Source organism: Boleophthalmus pectinirostris, unplaced genomic scaffold (genome assembly GCF_026225935.1).
Source record: "Boleophthalmus pectinirostris isolate CB_2022bp ecotype Guang Dong unplaced genomic scaffold, ASM2622593v1 HiC_scaffold_6, whole genome shotgun sequence".
Lineage (NCBI taxonomy): Eukaryota > Metazoa > Chordata > Actinopteri > Gobiiformes > Gobiidae > Boleophthalmus > Boleophthalmus pectinirostris.
The window spans coordinates 27,522,145-27,540,724 of NW_026571447.1; the positions used below are offsets into that span (position 1 = coordinate 27,522,145).

Here is an 18,580-nt window from a genome sequence, read left to right on the forward strand (position 1 = left end):
TTGTATGTACTGTTTTTTATTCATGACAAATAAAACTTTTGAAAAAAAAAATTTATTATTATTTTTTACAATTCTTGCTGTCGAATACTTTGTGCAACAATAATATGATTATGTTTAGTGAAAGTAGGTAGAACAGAGGAACACCAAACTGTTGTTTAATTTAATGATTAGTTCTCTGATAAAAGTTCAGATATTTGAAAAGTACAACATGGAGACAATCTCATCTTCTTCTGGCCACTTTACTGGGGTTATACCTAAAGGAAAAACAAAAGTTTGAGTCAGGTTCACACATTCCTCTATGGCTGCATGGAGCAATGAACAAATCTTTTCTTTTCCATTGATTTTTCCCTGACACTTTTTAGAGGAAAAAGTATACTATAAGATTGAAAGCTTGCTGGGGGCTAATCAACTGTATGGTTATTAAACCACAAGATAAATACTTTTATTCAAAATCTGTTTTTGAACATTTATAAACCTCTTTATTAAAACATTTAATAAAATGTAAAAATGTAAGTCTATGGGAAAAGGAACGTAAAATGTACTTACAGAACATCAGTAGGCTTTGACTGTTGTTCACACTTGTACATACATCACATTAGAATTGGGACTAAATTGGGAATAAACCAGGAACTAAACCAGGACTAGAACAAGACCCAGCCAAGTCTACATCAGGACTCAACCAGAATCAAACCAGGACCAAACCAGGACAAGTGTGAACACAGCTTATGACCTTAGATGCTTTTTTGGGACCAACACTAACCAGACCAAATTAAGTGCTATAAATGAGAGATGATGTTTGAACAGTTTAAAGCCTGGACGTCTGGAAGCTTACAACCCAAAAAGTGTAGTGTTTTCTTAGCGGCAGAGTCTGTTCCCTGGATACGCATGACTGAGTGGCCATGACTCAGTGATCAAACACACACAAAATCAATATCACACCGTCTCCTTTCTGCTTAGTCAAAGAAAACAGCAGCGGAGGCTTACATCACTGCTGTTACCGCGGCAACGCCAGTGACGAAGGAGCTGCCGAGTTTTGATTGGTCAAACTTGGCCACCGTGGCCCCACAGTCTTTAGCACTCGCATCGATATTGTCTGTAGTTATGTATAATGAGCAAAGACCTTTCCAGAAGACTTTTTTGTAATGATACTCAGGGTGGGCAAAATATCAAAACATTGTGATACAAAATCTTCTGATACAGTATCGATATCATGGGCTGCTGCATGGATATATCTGCAAGACTATTTTTGGTAGACTGAAATTATTTTATGGTTTTGATTATTAAAATGGGTGTATTTCATATGAACTTTGCATAGGTACTGGTTATAAAAATAAATAATGTTGTTAAAAAGTATTTTGTATATTGTGGTATTATTGTATCGTTTATCATATCAAAACTTATGGGACCCTGTGATTTCCTACACCAAAATACACCTTAATAAGCCTTAATAGCGCATGAAGAAAAACTGATGAATGAATGAACTTAGCAACTTATTTGATTAACATCATTATGCATTATGTATTTGGATATGCTTGTTTAAAACTTACCAAAAAGTACAGTTAGTTACCAACATTTTAAACAAGTATCCTTATTGGATAATTTTTCACAGTGTCATTCTCACCTAAACAGGTCATCTCCTACACTTTCATCTCGTCGACTCTGTTGCTCCTCCTGAAATAAAGATAAATAGGTAAAAGGTGCATAGAAAAAAGTCTCATTTCTCCAAATATGCAAATAAAAATGTATTCATCAGTCTGCTTCTGTTAGAAACATTTACATATTGTTGCGTCTAAAAAACATATTATAAAGTGCAATCTAAAATCATAAAAAAATTGCAAAATTGATTAATTATGTGACATTACCTCTGCAGCGTCTTTGAGCCACTCGTCCAGATCTGAGTTTCTGCCTCTGTTATGAGTCAGGAGATCTGCGCCTCTGATCACTGGAGCCGAGCCACGCGTCTGCACCTTTGCATTAACACAACAAGGACATATTCAAACTACTGAACGTATGTAGTTCACCATGTTGTTGCTCCACTGTTGACTGACCTTACGGAAACATTTAAAGTTCTTCGTGTAGCCGTTGCTTTGCTTCTGTTTTGTCACTTTTGTTGGAGGCTCTGATACTTTGAGATCTCTAAACTCCACCAGCAACAAGTTCTTGGGCAACTGGTCATCCATCTTTGGTTCCTAAGTAATAATAAATTAAAATACATAATAAATAAAAAACAGCACAAACCTCCAAACTGCAATAATCATCCATAATTTGGCATAAACTAAAACAACTAATATGAAGTGTGACATGAAATATATAAATAAAAATATATAAGTGTATCTTCAGTCTTACTTTGACCTCCTGTTTGATAATTGCTGGTTTTACAGGAGTGGCTTCCACTTTAAGGAGTTCTTCATCCTACAAAATTAAACAAAATATAATAAAATGAAAAAAAAATATATATATATCTAAATGTACACTAAAAATAAAAAATAAAAATCTTACTGCTCACCTCAACAAAACTATTACCACCATCCGTGAAAGGAAATCTGTTTTGCTTCTTAACAGCTGGTGGATTGCTTGATTTCTTAGTTAGATATAAAAAAAAATGTTATAATATAAACATCTTCAAATCACAGAAACATATCAGGTATTTATGAAGTAAAACAATATCAAAGTTTTATGGGATTTGCCTTGTTACGTCTCTAAAATAATCTACATTGACTCTTACTTTGACATCCGGTTTCATAGTTGCTGGTTTTACTTCGATGGCTTCTGCTTTAAGAAGTTCTTCATCCTACAAAATTAAACAACATACAATAAAAAATAATGTTTAAACAAATGTAAATAACTTTAAATATTATGCTAACCTCAACAAAATCAGCACTGCCATCAGTGAAAGGGAATCTCTCCAGCTTTTTATCAGTTAGTGCTTTAGACTGTGGCTTGGCTGGTCGATTGGTGGATTTTCTTTTGTCTGATGTTTCTTCTGAAGGTTCAAATGCATCGATGTTTATAGACATATTTTGCTCTTTAATTTTGACTGCTGAGGTACTGCTCGAGGGTGATGGTTTTTCCAAGTGAAATTTCTGACTTATCCTGTTGTCTTCCCGGTCTTGCTCCCGGAGTCGTTGTCTCTTACTGGAAACCTCAACTGTACAAACATCTTTCTGCGGTTTTGAATTGTTCGTTTTTGCCTGATTTTGACTTCTTGGAGGTGGTTCATCAAAACAATCCATATCTTCAGACATTAGGGACTCTAGTTCCTCCAGATCAATATCCTCCATCTCCTTCCTTTTTTGACCTTGTGTTTTGTTTTCAGTCATGCCTCGTGAGTTCTGCGATGATTCTTTTGAGTTTTTTTCAGCTGTTTGTGGCAACTGTGAAGTTATCGAAGAATCCCGGGCTTGTCGCTTTGGTTGGGAGATCTCTGCAGCAAAGTCATCCTCCAATTGCCTTTAAACATATGAAAAAATCAGATAAAACCTTGGTGAATTCATCTAACATCTGCATGATCAAAATTAATCACAATATCCACAATCTATCAGAAATGTGCTAAAATGTGCCTCTATCTGTCTTGGCAGAGTTTTAGGTACATTACATAAATGTGAATTGACATTATCACATTTTCAAAGATTACAATATATGTGTCTTTTTGTTTTTGTAAAATCGTTTTGGCAGATTTCTTAAGGTGTTCTATGTAACTTCATCAGTGGAGGGTCTGCAACCAACTTGTGCTTATGGAGACATGATGGAATGTTCCACAGTACGGTATTCAACTTAACTATAGAGAAGAGCAGGTGACATCAACAGACCAAGTTACAGGTCAGATCTGTGGAGAGCCCACTTACATTAAGGGTTTTGTAACTAAATAAATGCAAGATAGGCACATTTAATGCCATATTGTGGAACATGGAAAGCAATAACATCTCTATGGAGACAAGCAGGAACCCCCATGAAGGTTACATAGTGCACCTTTAAAGACTATATAGCCCATTGTTTCCCAAAGACTGGGTCGTGACCCTCAGGTGGGTCGCAAGAGATTTTTTGGGGTCGCCTGATCTGCGTGTTGCACTCTCCTCCTCCACCAAGGATTGGAACACACTACTAAAACGCAGACAGGCCCACTTATCTCTTAGAAATGTTGAAATGTTAAGACATGTTTTGTATAATTTCCAAACATTTTGTAATTATTAATTAATTATTATTATTGACTGTTTTGTTCCAATATTGCTGGTTCAATTGAATGTTGAAAAGAAAAGTAATGGGCTACATTTAATGTCCAAGTAGGCGACTTATGGATCCTTTTTATCGCTGGTTCAATTACTGTTTTTCATTATTTAAAACTTGAGTAATACTGTTAAGTAATTGTTCAGAGAGACACGATCACTCAGTCAACAATAAAATATCCTCATTAATGTTCAACAATGGTCAAATCCACCTTTATTTTGTGATGTACGAATAATGTCTATTGACTTGGGTCGCAAAGGTTTGTGCCTTTTAAAATATGGGTCCCCAGAAAAAAAGTTTGGGAAACACTAATATAGCAAACTTGATTCTCTATTTTTGCAACTATTTCAAAATAATCTAGTTGTAGACAATATATCCCCCAACTATCTAACAGTAGGACACATACCATTACATAACATTTTACCTTTTCTTGTTGATTGGTTGAAAGAAACTTGTGAGTGAAGACTGTTTTTGAGGTGACTGTTTTATGGGTGACTCAAAAGTCTTTGTTTTCTGAGGGGACTGTTTCTGTGATGAAATATTTGTACCACTGTTGGGTTTTGCAAAGGTCGGCTGCGGTCGAGCACCACTGGGTTCCTCTTCTGAAAAATAAGGAGTTGAAATAAAATGTGAGTCTCAGATCATTCACTCCTAATAATGTCTAAGGAAAATGTGGGGTTTTCTGAGTGCTGTCAAATCTAAACTAGGCATATGCTATTGATTCATTTAAATAGTTTATTTCAAAGAGTAGAAATGTGATAGTACAATAAAAAAGTATTTATAAAAGATTAGTTTGAAGTAAAAAACTGAAAATTCTAACCCTGCCAGGCCTAAACCATGTCTAAAAAAAAAAAGGAAGAATCTATAACCAAAGCAGTTTACATAAAAATGTCACATAAATAATAGATAATAGAGCTGTAGAGAACGCATTACATTAAAGAGTCTGTACCCACATTTTTCAGACAGTAAAAATCTGGTGCAGTACAGAACTTTAAAGCACCTAATGCACAGAAAATATTCAAAACTGGTAACACTACGTATATAACAACTCATGGTACTTATACTTTGCATACAACACATACCTGTCAGTTTGGATTCCTCTATAGTTCGTTTTGACTCTGTGTGCTCCACAGCGTTGAGTGAGATGTTTTGTGATTCAGCCACAGCGTACAGCGATTTCTTCTCTGTTGCAAGGTTTTTAGATTTGCGTTGTTTTTCAGGTGTCTCTGCCACTGCTGACATCCCCGAAACTTGACGGAAATCCGACCTGGTGTGGACAAAGACAAATCAGCAACCTAGAACTTCTATATTTATTTAAACATGTCTGGACTAAAAACCTTGTCACCTGAGAATTAATAAATAGTGAAGCACTAATATGTTACAGACGTCAAATTCTGTTGCTAAAAGATTTCTGGAAGTCCATTATATTTTACTTTTATGTTAACGTTTTACAATTCTGCTGTTCATTTGTACGATGTAATTTGTTGTAGAGCACCACATCTGAAATTAAAGATGGGACAGTTCTGATATTTGAGTAATTTATGCATCTTCAAAGTTTACATTTATTTACATTAGAAACCATATATATTTTATGGGAACAAGATGGCAAAAAGCACTATTTTTATTGATACGGAGAATATCATTGGTACTATATGATTCTAATTTGGACATGTTGTTACATCATACCCTTGTGAGGGCTCTGTGTTGGCTGCGTAGGCTGTGATGTTCAGTGATGGAGCTGGTAACACAGTTTCATCCACGGCTGCACTCTGAGACAAGGACGCACTCGGGATCCTGGACTTCATTTTAGGTACAGAAACTACAACAGATAAAACACATAAGATCAAACAATACAGTAGGTTCAATCATCTACAAAAGGTGATGTCTAAACAAGTAAAAATTATTCTGACAGTGGAATTACATTTTTGTTTCTTATTATTTGTGCAACTAATTATCTGGCGTTAATGAATGGTGACAAATAAAAACAAAAGATTATTTAATCAAGTAATAATTGAGTTAATGTATTAATATAAAATGCACTATTAGCTTATTTGGAGTGATAAAACAAATCAAATATAACATAAATATAATAATATAACCTCACCACTATCTGTCAGACGTGAGGAATTGCAGTGCTCCTCACAGGACGCGTAAATGGCCGCTATTCCAATTTCAGACTCTGTTATTACTCTCAGACCTTTCCTGTAAAACATTACATAGTTGCCATAGTTTTAATAAAATAATAAATATACAAAATATTCCAAAACAACTTTGACTCACTTTTCAACAATGCTCTTCACAGCATTCACCCAGTCCACAGTGGAGGAGGACAGCACAGGCTGAGAGGCAGAGGATGAGACGTCGATCACAGCTCTGAGGAGACTCCAGGACGTCCCGTGGCAGTGAGCCCTCATCCAGGAGTCTGCAGTTGCCCCCTCCATAAGAGACCGCTGCACTGAGGCGTGACATCTGCAAAAACACAGGCCCATATCATAAACAAAAAGTCAATTTATTAGCTGGGATATACTATTAACAAGGACCTACAGCACTGTTTCACAGTTTTGATTCACTGTATGTAATTGTTTAATTTGCTGCTAAAACAATGATAGAGGAATGTAGTTTCTTTCAGAAATAAAATAAAGCTATATGCAGTTTTTTAAAATAATATTTTGATAATTGTGATTAATATGTGTACAGTTATCATGATTATTGTGAACATCACAAACCAAAACCATGGGAAACTATTAGCCTTCAAGACTGAACAATACCCCCAATGATTCTAAAATAATATTGTAAAGGAACCTGTAAATTAAGCCTCACCTGTTTGGCATTTAGAAAAACAAAAGTTTTCCCAGTAAAAAGCTCTCTGCGTTTGGAAATCACACCAATCTTAACTTTGTCCTTGCTTAAGCTGGGCTCATTTATTTCAGGTGTGAACCTAAAATAAAAGATAAAAGAAAACATGATTAAACACGCCAACACTGACATCATACTAACAGTTTTAAGTGTTTATTACTGTTGATACCTCTCAGCTTCAGGAGGACAAGATTTGTTTTGGACGGCTGCCTGGAGAGCTGAGAAAAACTCTGGTTTCACAATTGGACGGCCACACAGAAGAGCACAAATTGTCTACAAGGAAGAATAACACAATGTTACTAGAAAAACTTTTTTTTTTTTTTTTCAAATGAGAAAATATTTATCTTAGTAACTAAGCTCTGGCAGTGGCCTATCGATTGCCAACAAAATCAGTTTAGTAGCATTTTCCTAAACATGTAAAGGTAAATACACTGCTCAAAAACAACAGTTTTTTAGATTAAATAGTGACAAGTGACATTTATACTCAACAAATTTTATGAAGATTTTAGATGAAATTATTCAAATTAAAATAATTTGTGCTAAAAATGTGACAATGTGACAACTGACAGTGCAATAAGTGACATTTATACTCTAGTGTTCTGACCTTGATGGTGACTTTGACACTGGACATGACCAGGTGTGTGCAGTCCTGGCTCCATGTCCCAACCAGCTTCCCGCCCACGAGCTGCAGCGCCTCCGTGAGAGACGCCTTTCCACTGTTGTCCAAACAAGAAGAGCAAACCACCGGCTTCAAATGCTGAACTCTATAACAGAGGAAGAAACATTTTCTACATGTGACTTTTTTAATATCAATATTTACACTTACTCTTCTGACAACCCTTGAGTTTATAAACCATATAGTTCTTTAAGGTACACTTTATTGAGCCCAAGAAATCCAAAACAAAATCATAGGAATAAGACATAACAACAACAAACATGCATAACAATTTATAGGTGTAATTAATTATTGGTTTATTTTACTTTACCTGAACTTGCTGTTAAAAACTCCAAATGTTATGTTGCTGCCAGATGTTAGACTGACTGGAGTATTGTCAGCCAACCGCTGTCCACTGACAAAAGTGCCATATTTAGAAGTGTCTTTTAGTGTAAGTGTCTATGAAGAAAAACAACAAACAATTTTAGAACATAGTTCATTATTAGAATGCACAGGACTCTGGATTCTAAAAGAGAACATTGAGCAGGTTGAGTTTCAAAGGGAAGCATGTCCATAAAAATGATGTAGGACATCTGACTGAAAATACTTTAGATATCTATCATGTACAGACCTCTGTTTGTCTCATATCTTGACAGTTCTGGCTGAACTCTGCTGCCGAGATGTGTCTGGTCAGCTAATTTAAACAGATTTTGGTGGCATCTTCCTACTTAAGACTTAGGACAGTAAGACAACAGCACCATCTGCAGTCCAACTTGCTAAGGTCATAGGCACAAAAAGTAACAAGTATCATTGTTCGATCAGGTTGGCTAAACGATAAATCAGGATCGAGGGAACTAACTTTCTCACACCTGGGATAACGTTCTGAAGAAATTGGACTGCAGATGGGGCTGTTGTTCCACTGGTTCAAATAAGAAGACAGCAACAAAATCTGTTTAAACCATCTGAGCAGACAGCTCATAACAACAACACGTGTCACCTCTGTCACCAAACTCAAGGTACGTAAACAAATAGAAGTCTACTCTGTAAATAAGAACCTAAAGTATAATAAATACAGAAGACCTAAAGAGCCAAATTGGACTAAATCTAAGTGATTTGGTCTGATTTGGAAAAAGATCTAAACATACAGAATTATAACAATGCATTAGTCTTACATGATGTTTCTCCAGATGCTCAGACTCATTTTACAATTTCGTACAATATTAATTCATTTCACACTTAGTTGTGGTAAGATACTACAGTAGCCACAGCTGCCCTGGGGTAGACTGACAGAAGCGATACTGCCAATCTGCAGCTTTAAGGAAAAGTAGGTAACAGATATTTTATTATCTGCTTTAATCTACAGAATACCTGATTATCAACTTTGCCTGTAACATATATTACATGTCTCACCGTCTCTGTGGTGCTGAGGTGTGCATGAGCCCGGCTGATGGACTGGTCCTCGGGCAGGATGATGTCACAGTTCTTTCTTCCAACCACATAGTTTTTACCAGGCTGAAGGTAGTGGGTTTGTCCTGTGAATCATAACAAAAACCAACAACTGTTATCAGTGTTAATAATCTACTTTTTAAAACTCAATAGATATATTTGACTCTTTAAAGTGCATGATGTAAGTTTTCTGCTGGAGAGTTTGACACCTGCTTCTCTTCATGAACATAATAATGACTTTAGTTTAAAGTTCCACTGACAGCACGGTACTTTACTATCTCTATGGAGACAAACATTTCTATGGGAGACAAGTAGCCACCAGATAAGATTTGTGGAGAAGCCATCCCATACATATATTTAAGGTATGTTTGTGCACTTAAAAACAAGATAAGTCAGTTTAATGCCATACTGTGGAACATTCCAAGCAAGGCAAATATAGGCAAGCAGCAGAACTAAGCCTCTTATCAGTAAAGTTACATATTGCATGCAAATCTACTCTTTCAAACACTGCGTATTTTAACATATATTTATACACTACAGTTCTGAACCGTGCCGCGTCTCAAACAGATATAAACAGATATAAAGAGATTCATGTTTTTAGCCTTTTCTGTGAAAAGCACGTCGCCTGCGTTAGCATCATTTATTGCGTATATAAATAAATAACGATTAATGCAATGATTCTGCAGCGACAATTACCTCCAGGCTGCAGGGATGTTAGAATCCACATGTTACCGCTACTTAATTTAACGTAACTTTCATAAAATTACGAAAATGCCATTTTTTTTCTACATTTTTCTCAATCACTACTAAACTTTCGGAGGAAAGTGAAAATACACATTAGCCTCAGCGCGCCATAGTGACGTCAAAACCACGCGCCGCCAAAAAAAACTTCACAATAAAAGTGAAGAGCATGGATCTATTAAAATAACGTTTTAACTCTCAAGTTTGTACCATGGAGGATCTATTAAAATAAGTAGTATGAGAAGTATAGATCCATGTTTGTATCATGGATCTATAATAACAACACTGAAGAAAAAGTTAGTACTTTTTGTCATTTTCTGAATGAACATTTTTACATCTTAACTTTAACTTTATCAACAACTAGTATGATACCTACTATGTAGCCTACTATATTAATTTATTTTTAATGTTAAAATGGACTTTCAAGTGAACTTAAGCATTTGTGCTGCCCATTTTTAACCACACTCTTGCCAAATCCTATCTGCATTTGATATAACACAGAGACAGTTGTGTATAATCTAATCTGTTACTGGATATTAATGAAAATACCAAGGAAAAGTGAAGAAAATCTCATTGAGCATGTGATGATTTAATGGATGCACAATAGAAAACTGAATCGTGTTGTCTTTAATTGAAGGGACAGTGTACAAAGACTTCAAAAGCTTTAGAGAAAAGAGATGCTCTGAATCAGGTGCATCTGCAGTCCCTGATCAGCATCAAAACAAATGCACTAAAACCACTTCACCATATAATGAACTCAATACAAAAAACGATGTTTTTTTTTAGTTTTTTTTTAATGAAAGTAAACGTATAACATGGTACAATAAATATTGATAATATATTCAATATTTTATTAAAGTCAAATAAATACTAATAAGAGTTGTTAGTTGTGAGCTCAGAATAATGGATCATTGTCAGATTTCCAGGGCTGTCCGGCTGCGGTCCGAAGACGTCCCCATCCCCACAGACACGGCAGTTTGTGGTTGGCCTTCATCACAGCCACACTGGTGCACGAGTCAGGCTTTCGGATGATCTCGCACCAGTCCGGATAGTCCACAGGCTTTGACCCACTGAGGAGGAAAGAGCAGCTGAACTGGTATGTTTTCCTATTTATATTTTACAATGCACATTTAACCTAATTTATGTCAGATATTTCCAATAGTGAAATATAAATTGATTATTTTATATTATAATCACAAAGGTGCACTATGTAACTTTTCTGGTAGACAGTCTGCCATCTGACACAATAAAAATAAAGATGGATAATCCCAGTGAACCATTTAAAAATTGACAGTATCATTAAAAGGCATTTACACTTTCTACAGCTCAAATACCATTGTATTACTTTTACAAAGAAAATGTAAACCCAATAAATATAAAAAAATATATTCATTCAGCTTTCATATTGATGGATATGTCATTGATATAGTAATTATTGTGACAGGTCTTTCATTCATTAAAACATAACATTCATATAAAACTAAACTTACTGATCGCAGCAGCCCACTCCAAAAGGCTCCATACAGGTGCACTGCAGACAGTCACTGGTCATCCAGCTCTCTCCCATGTTAAACCTTTGGCCCATGTATTCACAGCTGCCTAAATGTGAAAATACAGGTCATATATGAATCATCTAACCAAACCAGATCATTGATCAGTAATGCACGGTTACAGCTTACACCTCTCAATCAGAGAGAGTAAAGTATTTGCAAAAATTAACCAAGAGTATGCTTAAAATATAGTAAATAGAAGTAAAAGCTCATCATACAGTAAATTAATTAAAAATACTGAGTAACTTAACATAGTGAGAATTTAATCAGGCAAAACGAAAAGTGCGTATTTCCAGTATTTACAACCGAAACAATCAAATAAAAGCTTTGATATTGACAATGTACAATATCATGCAAGATACAGTGTGATGGTTTGGGAATATTTGTTTACCTTTAGTGTTAAAGAAGCATTCTCCGCTGCTGTAGACACAAATACATGGAACACTGAAGCTGAGGACCACCAGTAAAGGCAGGAGCAGTCCTCTCACCGTGCTGGCCATATCTGGAATAAAACACACCGTTGGTAATAATACTAAAGAGAGGGAAATAAGGGTGATATTATATTGGCAAGACAGTTAGATGTTGGTCCAGTTAAATGCCCAATTTATGCAATTAGGTGTTTAAATCATTAACATGTGTCCAGATTTTATTTATTTATTTTTTTCTCTGGCGTAATCAATTCTGTCAACATGCTTTTAGAAAATTTTTGGTTGATGTGTAATACCAGCTCTGATAGTTCACTCTTCACCCTCAAAAAATTAGATAATTGCTAAATAAAACTGAATTTCTAAATAAAATATGTAGTTATGTAAAATTTCAATTAGTTCATCACAGTCTAAATAGCATTTGCAAAAACCCTTGGGTAAAAAAAATAAATAAATCTTCTTATATGTTCATCACATCACAAAATTCAGAATTAAGTATTTTAAATCTGGATAGCTATTATTCAAGAGCATATGAAATTCTGAGCACAATTTACATAGAATTTATATAAAAACATTAAAGTACTTGTGAAACATCTCTAAAATTCTGATAAATCCTATTCATCCATGCATCCTTAAGAATAACAATAATTTTCTTACCTGTTTCAATGGTCCTTATGTGACTGTACGTGATGTCCTCTCTGCTTCCTTAAAGGTTATCCTCCACAAACCTGGACTCTTCTCCTCTCTCCTGTTCGCTCACGTATTTATACCGTAACTATCGCTTCATCTTTTCACTCATTTTCTATGCTTATTTGTCCTCCTCCCCCTTTATTAATTAACACTGGCTTTATTACTACTACTGTCTTTGTCACTGCGTCTTGTGCTGCTTCACTTAGTGCCTTAGTGCATACAGTGTGCAGTATTTCAGATAACATTTGTCTCACACAGGCCACCGTTTGACCCCCGCTGCAGATAAAAGCCCACTACATTTGAGGGGGCACTGACCAGTGGCCTATTGTCCAAGCACAGGTGAGTAAACATTGACCTTTGACATTTAGACAGTAGCAGTTAGCATCAGGCTCTGCTACTCCTTTTCCTTTTGCCTGGTCTCTTTATAAATCACCTGACTAGTAATTATTTGGGGCATATTTGAAATTACAGTTATTTGAAACAAGATTAATGCTTTCCTTTTAGGGTATTAACATCACATTTGCTGCTTAAAATGGTTAATTTGATGTTAATTAATATTTATTTGGCCCTTATAATGTCTTATTCTGCTTTCCTATTAATAAACAAATTATTAAGATGGATGTCTTGGCTCATAAATAAGCGTTAATAAATACAAACATTTCTTGTAGTATTAGCCTTTAACAACAGAGACGTTACCAAAAGGTCTTAATTCATGTAAAAACTTGTACCAATATCATACTAATAATAAGTAATAAAGAGTTGATTGAAAGGACAGTGTTAGTGAATGTCTAATTAGAAGAAGATTATGCACTGTAATACAATAATAATGGCAGAATAAATACTAATTTACATTGAATTAGCTATTTAAATGTATGCAAATTAGCAGCTAGTTAGACAGCTATAAAAAGTGTTACCAAAAGAAGTATCTATGTACTGTGAAATGTTCACCTGTAGGGGGAGAATAGAGCTATAATTTGTTAGAAATGTTTCGTGTTGTATAAGTCACTGTAGATGAAATGAATACTCTTGCTCTAGGGTTTGTGGTATAAAACAAGCAGCCATATTATTCAGAAGAGATTTTTATTTTGCATTGTCTTGAATCACATTTAAATGTTTAATCGTACAGCCCTGTCTGTCACCCATCTGACCTTATCCTTTTCTTACTTTTATCTAAAACCAGGGTTTGCAATGTGTAAAAACAAAACTGAGAACTGAGCATATATTATTGCCTCAGAAATAATATTAAAAAAAGACATTTGATTAGTTCACATTTACATACGTTTTATCTCCAACTCATCTCAGTCCAACCTACACACTTTTAATTTACGATATTATAAATGTGCCTTCGACTGTGACAATTACTCATATTCATTCATGCACATCATTCAATTGCATATTCATAGTTCACTGAGATAATTATAGAACACACTGTGGCTCAGATTACTCAAAATATCCCTCTAAGTGTTGGTTCTACTGCATCATATAATTTTCTTATAAGCCACAAAGTCCTCTTTCAACAGGATATATTTGCATTGCACAAGTTGTTAAAATTGGACTATGCACTGAGTATTTACATAAAGAAGTGTTATATACTTATACTGTCATACACAAACTGGTAGATCACACTGAATTAGTCATATTTTATCTTAATTTATATCCAATTTGTTATTTTATAAACTGCCAGATTCTAGTTTTTGCAAAATGCTTTACTGCTATGTATTTAGCTTCGTCTAATGTTGTGGTTCTCAAAGTTATAACATTCTAACACAATTAACATTATAGGGGATGTACATAGATTAACAACAATTTGAACTCTGTCTGGGCTATTATTATTATTCATTTGTTAAGAAAACAAAGCGCAGGAATAAAGCTTAATGTTTTCTCAGTCAGTTCAAAATACATTAATTATTAAAGTATTCTTCAAACCTTTTTGGCTTCACTGTTGTCAACTGCATGTCTTTTATCCACACCAGATTATTACAATGAGTTGGTGAAAAACAGTGTAAATAAATCATACATTAATTTTGTCATCTTTTATACATAAGCACCTTGGCTTCTATAGGAGAACCTTGAGGACATGTTCTGACTGACAGCTGCAAGTCATGGTTCTTAAGTTTTTTCCTTCTTTCTTTCTTTCTTTCTTTCTTTCTTACGTCATTCATAGAGTAATCTTGACACTCTGCCTTTTTAAAATTTGGACATAATCAAATTCTTAAACAGGACCACAATGTTTTAGTTTCTTCTTTTATGGTACGGCATGTACTGAATATTAACCACATCAATGCCGTGTGTGTTTGCTCATCAGGCATTTGAAAGGCACATGATTGTACGTCATTATTTTTTATGTGCATGGCTAATGCATGAAACATTCCTATTAATAAAATACTATTAAAGCACGATAGCAAATATAGTTCAGTGAATCCACAGTCAGTTAATCATAATTGCTTACTCATGGGTGTGGGTGATTTGCTAGCAGTTTGGTATGTGTTAATTATCAATATTGCACACATGCCTGAGCAATAAGAAATACTGGGGACACTCAAACATGAACTGATAAACAAATAAAAAATTGCATGCATTTGAGGTCATGTTTGTAGAAGTCTGAACTACAGGGTTAGAAGGTTTTATACATAATAAGACTGTAGGCCTGCTCTTTGCATAAGAAATTATACTAACAAATAACTTAAGCCTTTCTGTTTTGACTATTTGATAACTGCTTCCTATTAAACTGCAGTTGTCATTCATCTTGCAGCTTTAACAATGAGCTGAAACCTGTATTGCCAAAAGCCATACACGTCATGCATCTAAACAAGAAAATTTTTGAGTTTCAGATCTGGTTGGTCTGGTTTTTTCCATTTAGAAGCATAGCCTGTAGTTCAAGTTACAAGGAAGCAAAGTGCTACGTAGTTGTGATAACATCAACTGAAAATACTACACAGTTGTTCACTTTGGGACCTGGTATTGTCCTGTTTTAGTCCCGGATGTCAGCGCCAGCCTCTGTGGGAATATGTTTGATATTTAGTTGACATGGATGATTCAAGAACAACCGAATATCAAACATATCAGACAGCGACCGGCCAATCAGAATGGGTTTCAGTTTCCTGTTGAAGGCACCATTTTGAAGACTTTTGCCCATTCAGAAGCCATGGCAATGGTCCCAAATTTTCATCACTCTGAAAGCTATGGACAGAGACCTGTGGAAAACAAAAGGGACAGAAAGACCTAAATTATAATATTAGCACATTTAATATAATTGTTATATATGTAACATTGCTCCTTAAATACAATTCTCCACTCATCCACACACCCGAATGAATAAAATAAAGGACATTGTTATACTATTGTCTGTAAGGGAGTGACGCACATAGAATCAGAACAGTCATAAATTACATACCTCAGGGAGAGAGAAGGATTATAGAAAATAGGTAGCTGAAGAAAAGGTAAGTGCCATGCTACTGTTGCTGAAAATGTCACCAAGTAAAAATCCTACTCACCAACTCATGATATCCAGAGTCCACAGATGTGGAAAATATTTAAACATGGTCTTAACAGATAACTATTACAAGATTTTATAGATACAATTTTATAGTCATGCAATTTTAACTTAGAAAGTTGTTTTTCTAATGTAATGTCCAATGTAGTTAGTACAGAAGAGTGGGCAAGCCAGCAGTGAAGGGGCATTTATATAGTGGTCCATGGGAGTTTGTGGGGCAAACTTTAGGCTGCATGTAATTAAAAGAAATATTGATCCCAAACTGCCCTGGCCTGCAGCCTTTCCAGTCGCATTAGTCTGATCAATACATGTGATGTCCAACCAGCTGTGATCTGCTCATATGAACACATCCACAGACAGATGCAGCTATCGCCAAGAGGAAGGGCACCTCATCAACAGGCAGAGGTCAACTCTTCACATTTTTCAAGCGTGTTTTTTCTTTATTTTTTAAATTAAAAAAATTAATTGTTTCTTAAAGGGTATGTCAGTTTCCTCTGGGTGCTCTAGTTTCCCATACCAAATAAAATCAAATAACTTAGCTTTTTAGCCAAAAATAGACCAATATTATTATTTTTTTTTACACTTTCTTTTTATTGTGATTGTGTTCATTGCACTGAAAAACACTGAAAAACATGCGTCCTTACTGTGAGCGAACATGCATCTCCATAAATCTGACCCTTATTTTGCCTGGAGGATGGCTTCCATCTGCCTGCTTCATGGAAATGTTGTTCCTCTGGCTATAATTTTCCATAGTTTATGTCATAAAACTGATAGAAATGGTTCTAAAGTTTGGTTTAACTTTCTATTTCCATGGAATCATGCAGGTGAAGCATCACCTCCATAAATGTATATACTGCACCTTTAATTGTATTTATTGGTTTAAAGTGCAACTAACAAGCTTTTTAGCTGCTACAATGTTTAGATAGGAAAGTAACAGTACTGTGTATGGTCCCATTGTTGACACTTTAGAGTAAGTCATTCATTGTTTAAATTAATGAAAATATTATTACAAGGTTTGTTTAAATAGTCAAGTCAGTCAATAGCAAGCATTTATTATGAGAGAATATGAACATTGTTCTCTCCTGATCATTAAAATGAACCACTCTTTTATAATTTGTAGGTTTGGCCTAACAACCTTAATTAAAATGTATTTGGAATTTTAGAATGAGTCACCAAAGGAATTGGCTAAAGCCACTCCATTTGATGTCAAGCATGTATTAATTTAACAGCAATAATAATAGTAACAATAGGATTAAAGTCTTATGCTGTTTAACTTTTGATAAATTGTGCTGTTATATATCTTCAGGGTGACCGATTACTGCCACAGAGAGCCTTCCCTGTGAAAATGAGCATGCTGTAAGAGTAACACCTCCATCTGTTTTGACTGACGTGGGATGGCAGCACATGCTATAGAGTCACTATTGATAAAACAATACTCTCTCATTGATTTATTTAGGACATAAGAGTCTTCCTCTCTGGCATGAATATAACATTAAGGAAGTAAAAAGTTGTTAAGAAGATTAAGAGCACATTTTTGTTTCAGTGTTGACCTTATAAAAGTATAAGATAAACAAAACATTAAACAATAGTTAAATAATAGTTGATTATCCTCTCATGATGTTTTCTCATGAGATTTTAATGACTACACTTGTGGAAACAGTGTTTGTAGATTTGAATAGGTAAAATGTGACACTATTACCAAGTTGTTGTAAAGACTAAAAGTGAGTCTTTACAACCTGCCAAGCCTGAATTAGTTTAAGTTGCACTTTGTGGTGATAGATACATTAATTTTGCTTAAAAAGTACCTAGTTAAATATTCCCGCTGTGACTTATATTTCCTCTCCACAGATCTGACCTGGAACATCACCTGCTTATCACAGGTAGATTTAATTCCATGCTGTAGGACATTATTGGGAAAGGAATGTGACTAGAAGGTAACGGACTCTCCACGGAAAAAGTTACACAGTGCACCTTTAAGACTTGCCGTGTGTTAGTGTCAGTAACTCCTGGATAACTCCATGGATTCACAGTTGTCATGTAGCTGAGTGCGCCACCACCTCTGGACTGCATTCCCGCCTGTCCCCTCTCCCTTTCAGGGTTGACCTTGTGGGACTACTGGGGCAGAATAATGGCTTGTGATTGCCTTTGAGCCTGGAGGGAGCATTTGCCCGGGACAGTCCAACAGATGGGGTGGCAGTATTGGCTTCAATAGCGTGAAAGGGGACAATTCATTTAAATGTTTTCATTAAAATGTTCAGAAATTACAGAAAAAATAACTGCACAAGAATATTTTCATCTAGCATGACTTATTTTGGTGGATTTGTTTTTTAACTTGACAAATTTATCATATTTGACTAGTTTCTTTACACTTTGTATTACCAATGAAGCAAACATGGCAGTTGGCTTATGAAATGTAAATACAACTTACTCAAAGTGCTCATATTAAGATAAATTATTTTATTCACAATTAGTTTGAATTGTTTTCATTCATTGACACACA

At 35.1% G+C, this 18,580-nt stretch overlaps 2 protein-coding genes and 1 long non-coding RNA gene across 3 annotated transcripts; 1 reads left to right on the top strand and 2 right to left on the bottom strand.

Annotated features, from left to right (window-relative positions):
* Positions 1-36: 36 nt before the first annotated feature.
* On the bottom strand, positions 37-10,032 carry nbn (nibrin). The gene is given in 20 exon segments (XM_020927975.2): positions 37-254; positions 1,622-1,671; positions 1,863-1,967; positions 2,049-2,189; positions 2,347-2,412; positions 2,507-2,581; positions 2,726-2,791; positions 2,865-3,450; positions 4,649-4,826; positions 5,307-5,491; positions 5,911-6,043; positions 6,329-6,426; positions 6,505-6,591; positions 6,593-6,693; positions 7,045-7,162; positions 7,250-7,353; positions 7,685-7,844; positions 8,067-8,194; positions 9,146-9,267; positions 9,878-10,032. Coding segments are annotated over 20 exon segments (2,568 nt in total). The 5' UTR covers positions 9,909-10,032; the 3' UTR covers positions 37-220.
* LOC129411709 (uncharacterized) lies at positions 10,018-18,575 on the top strand. Its single transcript, XR_008633419.1, has 4 exons — positions 10,018-10,218; positions 10,841-11,018; positions 12,846-12,926; positions 17,929-18,575. It is a non-coding gene; the product is annotated as an uncharacterized LOC129411709 (long non-coding RNA).
* Positions 10,696-12,626, bottom strand: msmp2 (microseminoprotein, prostate associated 2). The gene is made up of 4 exons (XM_020928088.2): positions 12,555-12,626; positions 11,864-11,974; positions 11,413-11,521; positions 10,696-10,992 (listed from the first exon to the last, which is right to left on the bottom strand). The coding sequence occupies exons 2-4, from the start codon at positions 11,970-11,972 to the stop codon at positions 10,818-10,820; spliced, it is 393 nt and encodes a 130-aa protein (XP_020783747.1). The 5' UTR covers positions 11,973-11,974; positions 12,555-12,626; the 3' UTR covers positions 10,696-10,817.
* Positions 18,576-18,580: the final 5 nt, after the last annotated feature.

Bases quoted from the DNA above. Each gene is read 5' to 3' on its own strand.
- msmp2 (XM_020928088.2), bottom strand. From the start codon at position 11,972: ATGGCCAGCACGGTGAGAGGACTGCTCCTGCCTTTACTGGTGGTCCTC. The intron at 11,522-11,863 runs GTAAACAAATAT...TTTCACATTTAG, and splicing joins ATGCTTCTTTAACACTAAAG to GCAGCTGTGAATACATGGGC. The intron at 10,993-11,412 runs GTAAGTTTAGTT...TTTCCTCCTCAG, and splicing joins GGAGTGGGCTGCTGCGATCA to TGGGTCAAAGCCTGTGGACT.